This window comes from Salvelinus namaycush, chromosome 27 (assembly GCF_016432855.1).
Source record: "Salvelinus namaycush isolate Seneca chromosome 27, SaNama_1.0, whole genome shotgun sequence".
NCBI classification, from domain to species: domain Eukaryota; kingdom Metazoa; phylum Chordata; class Actinopteri; order Salmoniformes; family Salmonidae; genus Salvelinus; species Salvelinus namaycush.
This window is the reverse complement of record NC_052333.1, coordinates 8,780,023-8,793,678: the sequence shown is the minus strand read 5'-3', so window position 1 is coordinate 8,793,678 and position 13,656 is coordinate 8,780,023. Positions and strand designations below refer to the sequence as shown.

Genomic DNA, 13,656 nt, shown 5'->3' with positions numbered 1-13,656 from the left:
GATCTGGTTCATCCTTGGGAGCAATTTCCAAACGCATGAAGGTACCACGTTCATCTGTACAAACAATAGTACGCAAGTATAAACACCATGGGACCATGTAGCCGTCATACCGCTCAGGAAGGAGCGGAGTTCTGTCTCCTAGAGATGAACGTACTTTGGTGCGAAAAGTGCAAATCAATCCCAGAACAACAGCAAAGGACCTTGTGAAGATGCTGGAGAAAACTGGTACAAAAGTATCTATATTCACAGTAAAACGAGTCCTATATCGACATGACCTGAAAGGCCGCTCAGCAAGGAAGAAGCCATTGCTCCAAAACCGCCATAAAAAAAGCCAGACTACGGTTAGCAACTGCATATGGGGACAAAGATCGTACTTTTTGGAGAAATGTCCTCGGGTCTGATGAAACAAAAATAGAACTGTTTGGCCATAATGACCATTGTTATGTTTGGAGGAAAAAGGGGGAGGCTTGCAAGCCAAAAAACACCATCCCAACCATGAAGCACGGGGTGGCAGCATCATGTTTTGGGGGTGCTTTGCTGCAGGTGGGACTGGTGTACTTCACAAATAAGATGGCATCATGTGGTAGGAAAATTATGTGGATATATTGAAGCAACATCTCAAGACATCAGTCAGGAAGTTAAAGCTTGGTTGCAAATGGGTCTTCCAAATGGACAATGACCCCAAGCATACTTCACAAGTTGTGGCAAAATGGCTTAAGGACAACAAAGTCAAGGTATTGGAGTGGCCATCACAAAGCCCTGACCTCAATCTTGTAGAAAATGTGTGGGCAGAACTGAAAAAGCGTGTGCGTGCAAGGAGGCCTACAAACCTGACTCAGTTACACCAGCTCTGTCAGGAGGAATGGGCCAAAATTCACACAACTTATTGTGGAAAGCTTGTGGAAGGCTACCTGCAATGTTTGACCTAAGTTCAACAATTTAAAGGCAATGCTACCAAATACTAATTGAGTGTATGTAAACTTCTGATCCACTTGGGAATGTGATGAAAGAAATAAAAGCTGAATAAAATCCTTCTCTACTATTATTCTGACATTTCACATTCTTAAAAAAAAAGTGGTGATCCTAACTGACCTAAGACTGTACTTTTTACTAGGATTAAATGTCAGGAATTGTGAATAACTGAGTTTAAATGTATTTTCCTAAGGTGTATGTAAACTTCCGGGGTCTCACTCCGTCATGAATGGGCGTGCATACACAAAATTATCATCAATAATTGGAAATTATTAGGAATGTTTGATGTTGCTGATGGTGCGTGATGATGTCTTTTAAGAGAGGTGAAGAGTGGAATTGTTGACTTTCTCAAGCGGCAATGAGTTTCATCTTTAAACTGATAATATAGTGACTTAAGAAATGATTTACATCCCTTGAATTTTTCCACATGTTGTTGTGTTACAGCCTAAATTTAAAATGGTTTAAATTCATATTTTGTGTCACTGGCGTACAAACGATATCCCATAATGTCAAAGTGGAATTATGTTTTTAGAAATGTTTAACATCAAAATGTCTGTCTAGCAATGATCAACAACCAACTTGACAGAGTTTAAAGAATTTTTAAAAAGTGCAAATATAGTACAATCCAGATGTGCAAAGCTCTTACAGACTTACCCAGAAAGACTCACAGCTGTAATCGCTGTCAAAGGTGACTAATTGACTCAGGGGGTTGAATACTTATGTAAAGATATATTAGTGTTTTATTTTTCATATACTTTTGACAAATGTTAGAATTTTTCTTCCACTTTGTCATTAGACTATTTTGTGTAGATCTTTGGTAAAAAAAAAAAGACTATTCATTTTTTTTTTAATCCACCTTGTAACCCAACAAAATGTGGAAAAGGTGAAGGGGTGCGAATACTTTCTGAAGGCCCTGTATGTGGTTATGAATGATCATGAATCACTAATGATGATGAAAGTGAATGCAATGTAGATAAAAAGTAATGTAGTTATGGGCTCATCATGCACTGACCTTACGGAAACCACCGAATATGGTGGAATCTCAGAAGGTTTGGGCTTGATTAGTAGACTTGTATGGGAGACCATCCTTAACTAATGGCAGACCCACTATCTTCTCTCTCGCTCTCCAGGAGCAGAGCACCATAGCCAAGCTGGGTCTAGAGCTGCGTCTGCTGACCTCCGACGTGGACACGGAGGTGGAGAAGTGGGAGGACCAGGAGCAGGACATCGTCCGCCAGGGCCAGAGCATGTCCAGCATGGCCTACTCCATGTACCTATTCACCAGGTAGACACCAGCTGTGTCTGTCTTCACCAGGTAGACAACAGCTGTGTCTGTCTTCACCAGGTAGACACCAGCTGTGTCTGTCTTCACCAGGTAGACACCAGCTGTGTCTGTCTTCACCAGGTAGACACCAGCTGTGTCTGTCTTCACCAGGTAGACACCAGCTGTGTCTGTCTTCACCAGGTAGACACCAGCTGTGTCTGTCTTCACCAGGTAGACACCAGCTGTGTCTGTCTTCACCAGGTAGACACCAGCTGTGTCTGTCTTCACCAGGTAGACACCAGCTGTGTCTGTCTTCACCAGGTAGACACCAGCTGTGTCTGTCTTCACCAGGTAGACACCAGCTGTGTCTGTCTTCACCAGGTAGACACCAGCTGTGTCTGTCTTCACCAGGTAGACACCAGCTGTGTCTGTCTTCACCAGGTAGACACCAGCTGTGTCTGTCTTCACCAGGTAGACACCAGCTGTGTCTGTCTTCACCAGGTAGACACCAGCTGTGTCTGTCTTCACCAGGTAGCTTATCTATCCATCATTAGACTGTCACTAAATAATAATAATAACTTTATTTATACAGTATAGCACTTTTCAATACAAGAGAAATAAAAGTACTAACAAAGGAAGGAGAATTTAAAAAATATATAGATACATTGAAATCATACATTAAACGCATCTTTATAAAAGTGTCTTCAGCAAGCCTGCATTATAAATGTCAAGTATATTTTGCACCAGCCAGGTATTGACCACCAGCCAGGTATTGACCACCAGCCAGGTATTGACCACCAGCCAGGTATTGACCACCGCTGTATGGATATAGAAGAAGAGAACACAGATGCCGTCACGCATCTTGTTGATATGATGTTCATAGTCAATATACTTAATCAGTTGTTATCATCAGGTAATATTTCATTCACTCTGTTCTGTTTTTCATTCATTTCCTGTATCGATTGTGCAGGGGGGAGGGCCTACTGAAGACAACCATGGATCTCTTCCACCAGGCTGAGGTAAAGTACTGTACACGCGCCCCGTCCCCCACTCCACTCATCCGTCTCCTGTCCTTCATCCTCCTCTACTTCATACAGGGCTTTAATTGAATCTGTGCCAGGTGCCATTAAACACAACCACGTCCCAGGGAGAAGACAGAATCAATACACTATTAAAAGGCCTAAGACAATAATTTGTCTGTGGTAAGGAGAGGATGAGTCAGGGAGCAGAGTGCCCTGGCCCTGTACTTAATGTAGAGAGAGAGTGAGAGAGATGTGATGATGATCTGCACTCGCTGTAGGAGAAAGGGGAAAGAGAGAGGAAGAGAGACAGAAAAAGTGCTGATGAGGCCACCTGTCGTTCAATCAGCAGGGCCTTCACAATGCCACACACACAGAGACAGCCTAACCTTCCACTGTAGAGCTCCCACTGAGTGATAATAACCTCTGCTAATTCACTGAGGTGGAAAAGGGCAGCTGTCTTCTATGACACATACACTACAATTTGTCAGGTCCTTTTAGAGATTGGTTATTTATTTGTTTGCTTCATCCTTGTATATTAACAACACAAGGAACATGGGTTTTTAGTTCTACCATATACTGCTGGTGTTCTACATATCTCCTTTTAGGATTTTTCTACTAATCCTGAAATAGTGGACATTATACAACGGGGTGGGTCTAATCCTGAATGCTGATTGGTTAAAACCGCATTCCAGCTTTTGTCTATTCCACAAGTTACCACCTGCTAAAAGTCTATGATGTTAAAATGCCTATTTACTCTGTTCCATCTGACTGAGCAATCCACTGTCTCATCAGCCCAGCCAGGCAATTTATCAACTTGATCTCCACTATAAAAAGCATCTAGACATTCTCACATTTATTTTAGACTAACATTTAGTTTTTCAACAGCGGAGATTTGTATAAACCTTGCTGTATGTCTCTCCGACAATTGCAACATTGTTTCAATATTCAAATTCGATCTCCTGCTGTCCCATAGTAATGCACGTGTCAGGACGAGACGGAAATGCGGGCAGTGTTTCTCAGCCGGTAGAAATTATGAATCAGCTGGCATTATTTTTATGGATGTATATATATATATACAGTGGGGAGAACAAGTATTGGATACACTGCCGATTTTGCAGGTTTTCCTACTTACAAAGCATGTAGAGGTCTGTAATTTTTTATCATAGGTACACTTCAACTGTGAGAGACGGAATCTAAAACAAAAATCCAGAAAATCACATTGTATGATTTTTAAGTAATTAATTTGCATTTTATTGCATGACATAAGTATTTGATAGATCAGAAAAGCAGAACTTAATATTTGGTACAGAAACCTTTGTTTGCAATTACAGAGATCATACGTTTCCTGTAGTTCTTGACCAGGTTTGCACACACTGCAGCAGGGATTTTGGCCCACTCCTCCATACAGACCTTCTCCAGATCCTTCAGGTTTCGGGGCTGTCGCTGGGCAATACGGACTTTCAGCTCCCTCCAAAGATTTTCTATTGGGTTCAGGTCTGGAGACTGGCTAGGCCACTCCAGGACCTTGAGATGCTTCTTACGGAGCCACTCCTTAGTTGCCCTGGCTGTGTGTTTCGGGTTGTTGTCATGCTGGAAGACCCAGCCACGACCCATCTTCAATGCTCTTACTGAGGGAAGGAGGTTGTTGGCCAAGATCTCGCGATACATGGCCCCATCCATCCTCCCCTCAATACGGTGCAGTCGTCCTATCCCCTTTGCAGAAAAGCATCCCCAAAGAATGATGTTTCCACCTCCATGCTTCACAGTTGGGATGGTGTTCTTGGGGTTGTACTCATCCTTCTTCTTCCTCCAAACACGGCGAGTGGAGTTTAAACCAAAAAGTTATATTTTTGTCTCATCAGACCACATGACCTTCTCCCATTCCTCCTCTGGATCATCCAGATGGTCATTGGCAAAATTCAGACGGGCCTGGACATGCGCTGGCATGAGCAGGGGGACCTTGCGTGCGCTGCAGGATTTTAATCCATGACGGCGTAGTGTGTTACTAATGGTTTTCTTTGAGACTGTGGTCCCAGCTCTCTTCAGGTCATTGACCAGGTCCTGCCGTGTAGTTCTGGGCTGATCCCTCACCTTCCTCATGATCATTGATGCCCCACGAGGTGAGATCTTGCATGGAGCCTCAGACCGAGGGTGATTGACCGTCATCTTGAACTTCTTCCTTTTTCTAGTAATTGCGCCAACAGTTGTTGCCTTCTCACCAAGCCGCTTGCCTATTGTCCTGTAGCCCATCCCAGCCTTGTGCAGGTCTACAATTTTATCCCTGATGTCCTTACACAGCTCTCTAGTCTTGGCCATTGTGGAGAGGTTGGAGTCTGTTTGATTGAGTGTGTGGACAGGTGTCTTTTGTACAAGTAACGAGTTCAAACAGGTGCAGTTAATACAGGTAATGAGTGGAGAACAGGAGGGCTTCTTAAAGAAAAAGTAACAAGTCTGTGAGAGCCGGAATTCTTACTGGTTGGTAGGTGATCAAATACTTATGTCATGCAATAAAATGCAAATTAATTACTTAAAAATCATACAATGTGATTTTCTGGATTTTAGATTCCGTCTCTCACAGTTGAAGTGTACCCTATGATAAAAATTACAGACCTCTACATGCTTTGTAAGTAGGAAAACCTGCAAAATCGGTAGTGTATCAAATACTTGTTCTCCCCGCTGTATATACAAAGAAATATAAATTGAAAAAAGAGCAAACTAGCTGCAATTCGTTTTGTTTTACGTCTTTCCAGCTTCAGTTTGAAAAGATTGTGTTAGATGTTTTGTTGGCTAGCTCCTCTGAGCAACGAGAGAACACATTTTCTATTCCAGGCGAAATCGCACTTCATTAGCTCATTGTTATGGATGTATCCAAATAAATGTCATTAGAAAACAGCTTAAACAAGTGCAAATGCCGCTACTGTTGTTATTCTGGCTGCACTGTTTGACGTGACTGCAAGGATAACAACATTGCCAGCAATAATGGCAATGGAACATTTAGAACAAACGACTGGGTCGCGTCCATAGATACAGAACAAAAAGACTGAACGACTGGGTCGCGTCTCTGGCAACCGAACCGATAGGAGTGACTAGCCGGATTGGGTAGCAACCCTAGATATGGGACTATATCTTATGGAAGAATCAAATAGTATGAATAAATTCATCAAAATAATGTTTTGAAAGATAATATGTCAATCATTATTTGAATATGTTGGTAACCCGTTATATGGAGGATACCCAGTGTTTGGAGGATATATTGGTACTTTGTCTCAGGCCTAACAAAACCTGTGCCAATATATCCAACAAACACCGGCTTCTCTGGCATTATCACTTAAATAGAATATGGAACAGAGTAGTAGAATATAGTAGAAAACGGAACAGAGTAGAGAACTGTCAATGTCCCCTCAAGTTTCATGGTAGAACCATACTTTCTATAACTCTACCCTTTCACACAGCAAAATGTAACTTGCAATTATTCTAATTAGCTGCTCACCGATTGGCTAATTTGAAATACATTTGAATTTGAAAACCTTACAGTACAGTGTACCGGTCTTGTTCACATCATCCCAGCTACTTACAATACAGCCATTGAGTGGAATTGACATTACTTGGCTGATAGATTTGCTAGACCAGGGTTCAGAATGTTCTGCCAGACCAGGGCTCAGAATGTTCTGCCAATAAAGTGAGCCATGCTTTGTTTTTTTCTCTGTCTCTGTCTCGCTCTCATTTATATATATATTTATATTTCTCTCTCTCCTTCTGCAGGTGCTTTCTGAGGAAGGACTCCAGCTGTGTTCTTCACTACACACTTTGTCCACCCTGGTACACGCGCACGCAACCACACCCACGCACGTTCTTCACCCACGCTAGGCAGGAAATGAATCCTGCACCCAGTTTCAGTTTCCTCTGTACTCAAATCAAAGAAACAAGGAAGTATGCCTCCCTCTTTCCAAAGTGCCCAGGTCCTGGAGTTTAATTAAATGTCCCTCTTTGACAGACATTCATGACTGCCATCCGTCACTGGGTAAAGTGGAAATGTGGTTATCAACACTGGCTAACCCTGCTCTCCGGAGAGTGCACCCAAACACTAATACACGCACATACACACTCACACATACTACTAATACATAATCAACACATCTAGCACTTCAGCTCAGTAGCGTGCGTTTGATTAATTACTTCAAACAAACATTGGCTAATGGAGTCCCCCCCCCCACTCTGGAATGAAGCAGGCTTGTGGTGCAGCTGCACTGCCCTCTTGTAAATGATCAAGTTCTTTATGCTAATCAGCCTGAACATTTTCAACTGAGGCTGAAAATGTTCCTAAATATGTTTACCAGAGATTGTGAATGGTACGACACAGATATATTCTAATGTAGTAGGATTATAATACAGTGCCTTCAGATGTATTCAGACCCCTTGACTTTTTCAACATTTTGTTACGTTACAGCTTTATTCTAAATTGGATAAAAAATATTTAAAAATCCTCAGCAATCTACACACAATACCCCAATAATGGCAAAGCAAAAACTGGTTTGACATTTTTGCGAATTTATAAAAAACAGACCCTTTGCTATGAATCAAAATTGAGCTCAGGTGAATCCTGTTTCCATTGATCATCCTTGAGATGTTTCGACAACTTGATGGGAGTCCACTTGTGATAAATTAAATGTATTGGATATGATTTGGAAAGGCACACACCTGTCTATATAAGGTCCCACAGTTGACAGTGCATGTCAGAGCAAAAAACAAGCCATGAGGTTGAAGGAATTGTCCGTAGAGCTCCGAGACAGGATTGTGTCGAGGCACAGATCTGGGGAAGTGTACCAAAAAATGTCTGCAGCATTGAAGGTGTCCAAGAACACAGTGGCCTCCATCATTCAACAATGGAAGAAGTTTGGAACCACCAAGACTCTTCCTAGAGCTGGCCGCCGGACAAAACTGAGCAATCGAGGGAGAAGGGCCTTGGTCAGGGAGGTGACAAAGAACCTGATGCTCTCTCTGACAGAGCTCCAGAGTTCCTCTGTGGAGATGAGAGAACCTTTCAGAAGGACAACCATCTCTGCAGCACTCCACCAATCAGGCCTTTTATGGTAGAGAGGCCAGATGAAAGCCACTCCTCAGTAAAAGGCACATGACAGCCAGCTTGGAGTTTGCCAAAGGCACTTAAAGACTCTCAGACTACGAGAAACAAGATTCTCTGGTCTGACGAAACCAAGATTGAATTCTTTGGCCTGAATGCCAAGTGTCACGTCTGGAGGAAACCTGGCACCGTCCCTACGGTAAAGCATGGTGGTGGCAGGATCATACTGTGGGGATGTTTTTCAGCGGCAGGGGCTGGGAGACTAGTCAGGATCGAGGCAAAGATGAACGGCGCAAAGTACAGAGAGATCCTTTATGAAAACCTGCTCCAGAGCGCTCAGGACCTCAGACTGGGGCAAAGGTTCAACTTCCAACAGGACAACGACCCTAAGCACACAACCAAGACAATGCAGGAGTGGCTTCGGGACAAGTCCAGAGTCCATCTCTGGAGAGACCTGAAAATAGCTGTGCAGCAACGCTCCCCATCCAATCTGACAGAGCTTGAGATGATCTGCAGACAAGAATGGGAGAAACTTTCCAAATACTGGTGTGCCAAGCTTTTAGCATCATACCCAAGAAGAATCAAGGCTGCCAAAGTTGCTTCAACAATGTAAAGGGTCTGAATACTTATGTAAATGTGATATTTCAGTTTATTTTATTTGATAAATTTGCTATAATTTCTAAAAACCTGTTTTTGCGTGTAGATTGATGAGGGGAAAGTATTTAATCCATTTTAGAAAAAGGATGTAACATAGAAAAAATGGCATACAGTTGAAATCGGAAGTTTACATACACCTTAGCCAAATACATTTGAACTCAGTTTTTCACAATTCCTGACATTTAATCCGTGTAAAAAAATCCCTGTCTTAGGTCAGTTAGGATCACCACTTTATTTTAATGTGAAATATCCGAATAATAGTACAGAGAATTATTTATTTCAGCTTTTATTTCTTTCATCACATTCCCAGTGGGTCAGAAGTTCACATACACTCAATTAGTATTTGGTAGCATTGCCTTTATATTGTTTAACTTGGGTCAAACGTTTCGGGTAGCCTTCCACAAGCTTCCCACAAATAAATTTGGTGAATTTTGGCCCATTCCTCCTGACAGAGCTGGTGTAACGGAGTCAGGTTTGTAGGCCTCCACATGCTTTTTCAGTTCTGCCCACACCTTTTCTAAAGGATTGAGATCAGGGCTTTGTGATGACCACTCCAATACCTTGACTTTGTTGTCCTTAAGCCATTTTGCCACAACTTTGGAAGTATGCTTGGGGTCATTGTCCATTTGGAAGACCCATTTGCGACCAAGCTTTAACTTCCTGACTGATGTCTTGAGATGTTGCTTCAATATATCTACATCATTTTCTTTCCTCATGATGCCATCTATTTTGGGAGGTGCACCAGTCCCTCCTGCAGCAAAGCACTCCCACAACATGATGCTGCCACCCCTGTGCTTCACGGTTGGGATGGTGTTCTTCGGCTTGCAAGCCTCCCACTTTTTACTCCAAACATAACGATGGTCATTGTGGCCAAACAGTTCTATTTTTGTTTCATCAGACCAGAGGACATTTCTCCAAAAAGTACGATCTTTGTCCCCATGTGCAGTTGCAAACCGTAGTGTGGCTTTTTTATGGCGGTTTTGGAGCAGTGGCTTCTTCCTTGCTGAGCGGTCTTTCAGGTTATGTCAAAATAGAACTTGTTTTACTGTGGATATAGATACTTTTGTACCCGTTTCCTCCAGCATCTTCACAAGGTCCTTTGCTGTTGTTCTGGGATTGATTTGCACTTTTCGTACCAAAGTATGTTCATCTCTAGGAGACAGAACTCTGCTCCTTCCTGAGCGGTATGACGGCTGCGTGGTCCCATGGTGTTTATACTTGCGTACTATTGTTTGTACAGATGAACGTGGTACCTTCAGGCGTTTGGAAATTGCTCCCAAGGATGAACCAGATCTGTGGAGGTCTACAATTTTTTTCTTCTGAGGTCTTGGCTGATTTTTTTTGATTTTCCCATGTTGTGAAGCAAAGAGTCACTGAGTTTGAAGGTAGGCATTGAAATACATTCACAGGTAAACCTCCAATTGACTCAAATAATGACAATTGGCCTATCAGAAGCTTCTAAAGCCATGACATAATTTTCTGGAATTTTCCAAGCTGTTTAAAGGCACAGTCAACTTAGTGTACGTAAACTTCTGACCCACTGGAATTGTGATACAGTGAGTTCTAAGTGAAATAATCTGTCTGTAAACAATTTTGGGAAAAATTACTTGTGTCATGCACAAAGTAGATGTCCTTACCAACTTACCAAAACTATAGTTTGTTAACAAAAAATTTGTGGAGTGGTTGAAAAATGAGTTTTAATGACACCAACCTAAGTGTGTGTAAACTTTCAACTTCAACTGTACATGACACTTCAAGCACAGTGAGATTTTAATGCATAAACTCCATTCTAACCTAAATAGGTTTGCAAAATTCCGGTAACTTTCTCAAAATTACCTGGTTTTCCAGAAATCCTGGTTGGATGATTCATGGAATTATTAGGGAATAAGTAGGATATCCGGAATCCTCCAAACCAGGGAATTTGGAGAAATTGCAATGCAACCCTACTCCTAAACCTTCACTGTGTTTTTATAGAGCAACTTTTTTAGTGATCACATTTTGTCATAATTAAATGTCTCTCCTTTTCCCTCTCACAGCTGATGGATGAAGAGAAGGTGGTAGTGCTTTCTGAGATGGAGAAGCTTATGGGCTTATGTCAGCAGCTGCAGATGGGGGTGAGGACGCCGGTACAGGGCAAGACTGCCACCTTCCAGAAGGTACTGTTACTGATACACCAGCCTTACAGTGACATATGTGGAACTATGCTGTTGTTGTCAAGGGTGCTGTCCCTGACTAAACAAGATCTTGGTTGACCGAAAGTCGTCTATTCTTTCGACCAATCGATTGTCCAAAATGTTTAAACGTGTACTTTTCCATATATAGACACACCCTATGTGTTTTAATAATGCATATAGTTGGTTTTGAGTTTACGGTTTTATGAAATAAGACAAATGCTCCAAGAGGGCGCCAGAGATCTAGATAACCAGAAGGGGGAAAAAATTACGTGACCCAACTATTTGCCTCCCGCTGCTGCTGGCTTTCGCAGATTCTGGGGTTAATCGAACCCACAAACGCTGATGCTCAAGATACTCAACTAGTCTAAAGAAGGACAGTTTTATTGCTTCTTTAATCAGAACAACATTTTCAGCTGTGCTAACATAATTGCAAACAGGTTTTCTAATGATCAATTAGCCTTTTAAAATGATAAACTTGGATTAGCTAACAACATGCCATTGGAACACAGGAGTGATGGTTGCTGATAACAGGCCTCTTTACGATAACAGGCCTCTGCCATTTCCAGCTACAGTAGTCATTTACAACATTAACAATGTCTACACTGTATTTCTGATCAATGTGATGTTATTTTAATGGACAAAAAATGTATTTTCTTTAAAAAACAAGGACATTCCTAAGTGACAGGCCTTAGTTGTCAATGACTGTATTTGTTTGTGTAATAAAATCCACTTTTATTAGAAGTTCTTAGTTCAAATTTTCAGCAAAATAATGAGTATCAGTCATACAGATTTTGACTGGCGGGTTCTATTACTATGAATACAGTTCTATCATGTGACAAAAGACGTGGTTATAGAGAAGAGTGAGACGATGCACAGAAACGAAACTGACAAGGAGTATTGATAAACTGCAATGAAAAAGAACAGAACGTCAACCCATTCATCAGCATTGGCAGCATTGGGCAAACATTTGTTACTGGTTTACAGAGGTCAATCATGAAAACATGATTGTAAAATTAAACCCTTTAATGACACTGAGCTTAATTAACCTCCATTAAAATCAGTTGGACAGTGATGAACTGGCATGGGTCACTTTTTACTAATGGGGAAGGTTACAGTCAGAATGAGAGATTAGAGAATGACATGGTATGCATCCCAAATGGCACCCTATTCCCATATAGTGCACTACTTTTGACCAGAGCCCACAGGAGTCTGGTCAAAAGTAGGGAATAGGGTGCCATTTAGGACACACTAATGAGCTTCTATGATTAATGTGGATCGGTTATATAGGCATTGGCGTTCTCCTCAAGTTGTCATTAACCAGACAGATCAGTCTTCTGTTGGTCTGTCAGGGTGGTTTAATCAAACAAAGGTCATTGCTGAAAGGCCTTTTTTAATGGAGCAGGAAATTGAGGCTCTGTCTGGTGGTTGTCAAGAGCTGGTTTTAGCAAACTTAGCCAATCAGCTTTCCCATGTGGTTTACCAACATTTCCCCACAGGGATAAAAGTCGGTATCTTTATGTTGTTAGGATGAATATTACATTCTATAAAGACCACCAACCATCCTTGATATGTTTTTGGAATATTTTTCTGTCTGTCTCTAGGTGGATTCATCCATTCAGAACACTAGAGCCATCATGACTGTGGTAACCTACCTCCTGCCAGTCTGTAATAAACTTGTCAGAAAGGTGAGAGGTCACAGTTGATATCAGCTGATCTACCAAGTTGTCCAAGAAACCAAAGTTTAGGGGTTTGAGTAGACAGATGAATGTCAATGGTGGTCATTTTCTCCAATGTTTTTACATTGGTTAGATATAAAAAAGAACTACCATATCCTATGTCTGTGTCTCCAGTATAAGTCAGAGAGAAGCAGTCTGGACTCTCCACAGAGCTGGAGGGACAGGCAGTTGTCCACGCCCGTCAAAGACGGCGCACTCAGCGGCAAGAACAGCAACGGCTTCGGGGTCAAGTCCCTGGAGAAGCATATGGCCAACCTCACCTTCCTGGAGAGCAAGTAGTCCAGTCTAGTGACCTTTGACCCCTAACCTGTATCACCTATCACAGAGCTGGAGCATACCATTGTCAACCACCTGGGGGGGGGGGGGGGGGGGGGCGACAGACGCCTCACTCACTTAGACAATTTTGTCAAAAAAAACTAAAAACGCTCACTTATGTGCCTGTCAGTGTAATCAGCCCATTCACTTTGTCGTGTAACTGTAACCTGTAGCACATCTCAGCCAAATGTATCACATGTATTAAGATATGAAATTTACTGAAATGAAAGCCAGAGCATGATGCCATTATCACGTCTTTGAATCTTACCCAGTGATTTGGGCTGTTACCCCAGCTTTCTGATCACCTGGTCCCAGCTCAGTTTTGAGCTGTCTTGTCGATACCTATGGCCATTGTCATGAGGAGTTGGCAAGACTGGCCAAACAAATCTGGGACCAGGACAAACGCTGATATTGCTCTCACTGTTGTACACCAACC

The 13,656-nt window shown here is 42.1% G+C and overlaps 1 protein-coding gene across 1 annotated transcript in view; it reads left to right on the top strand.

Moving 5' to 3' along the window:
• LOC120022673 (alpha-catulin-like) overlaps positions 1-13,256 on the top strand; it is a 120,226-nt gene extending 106,970 nt beyond the window's left edge. Inside the window, exons 14-19 of the mRNA XM_038966658.1 lie at positions 2,103-2,257; positions 3,207-3,255; positions 7,021-7,077; positions 11,032-11,151; positions 12,771-12,854; positions 13,020-13,256. Coding sequence (XP_038822586.1) covers positions 2,103-2,257; positions 3,207-3,255; positions 7,021-7,077; positions 11,032-11,151; positions 12,771-12,854; positions 13,020-13,184 — 630 coding nt within the window. The 3' untranslated portion in view covers positions 13,185-13,256. The remainder of the gene's footprint in view (positions 1-2,102; positions 2,258-3,206; positions 3,256-7,020; positions 7,078-11,031; positions 11,152-12,770; positions 12,855-13,019) is intronic.
• The last annotated feature ends 400 nt before the right edge of the window (positions 13,257-13,656 follow it).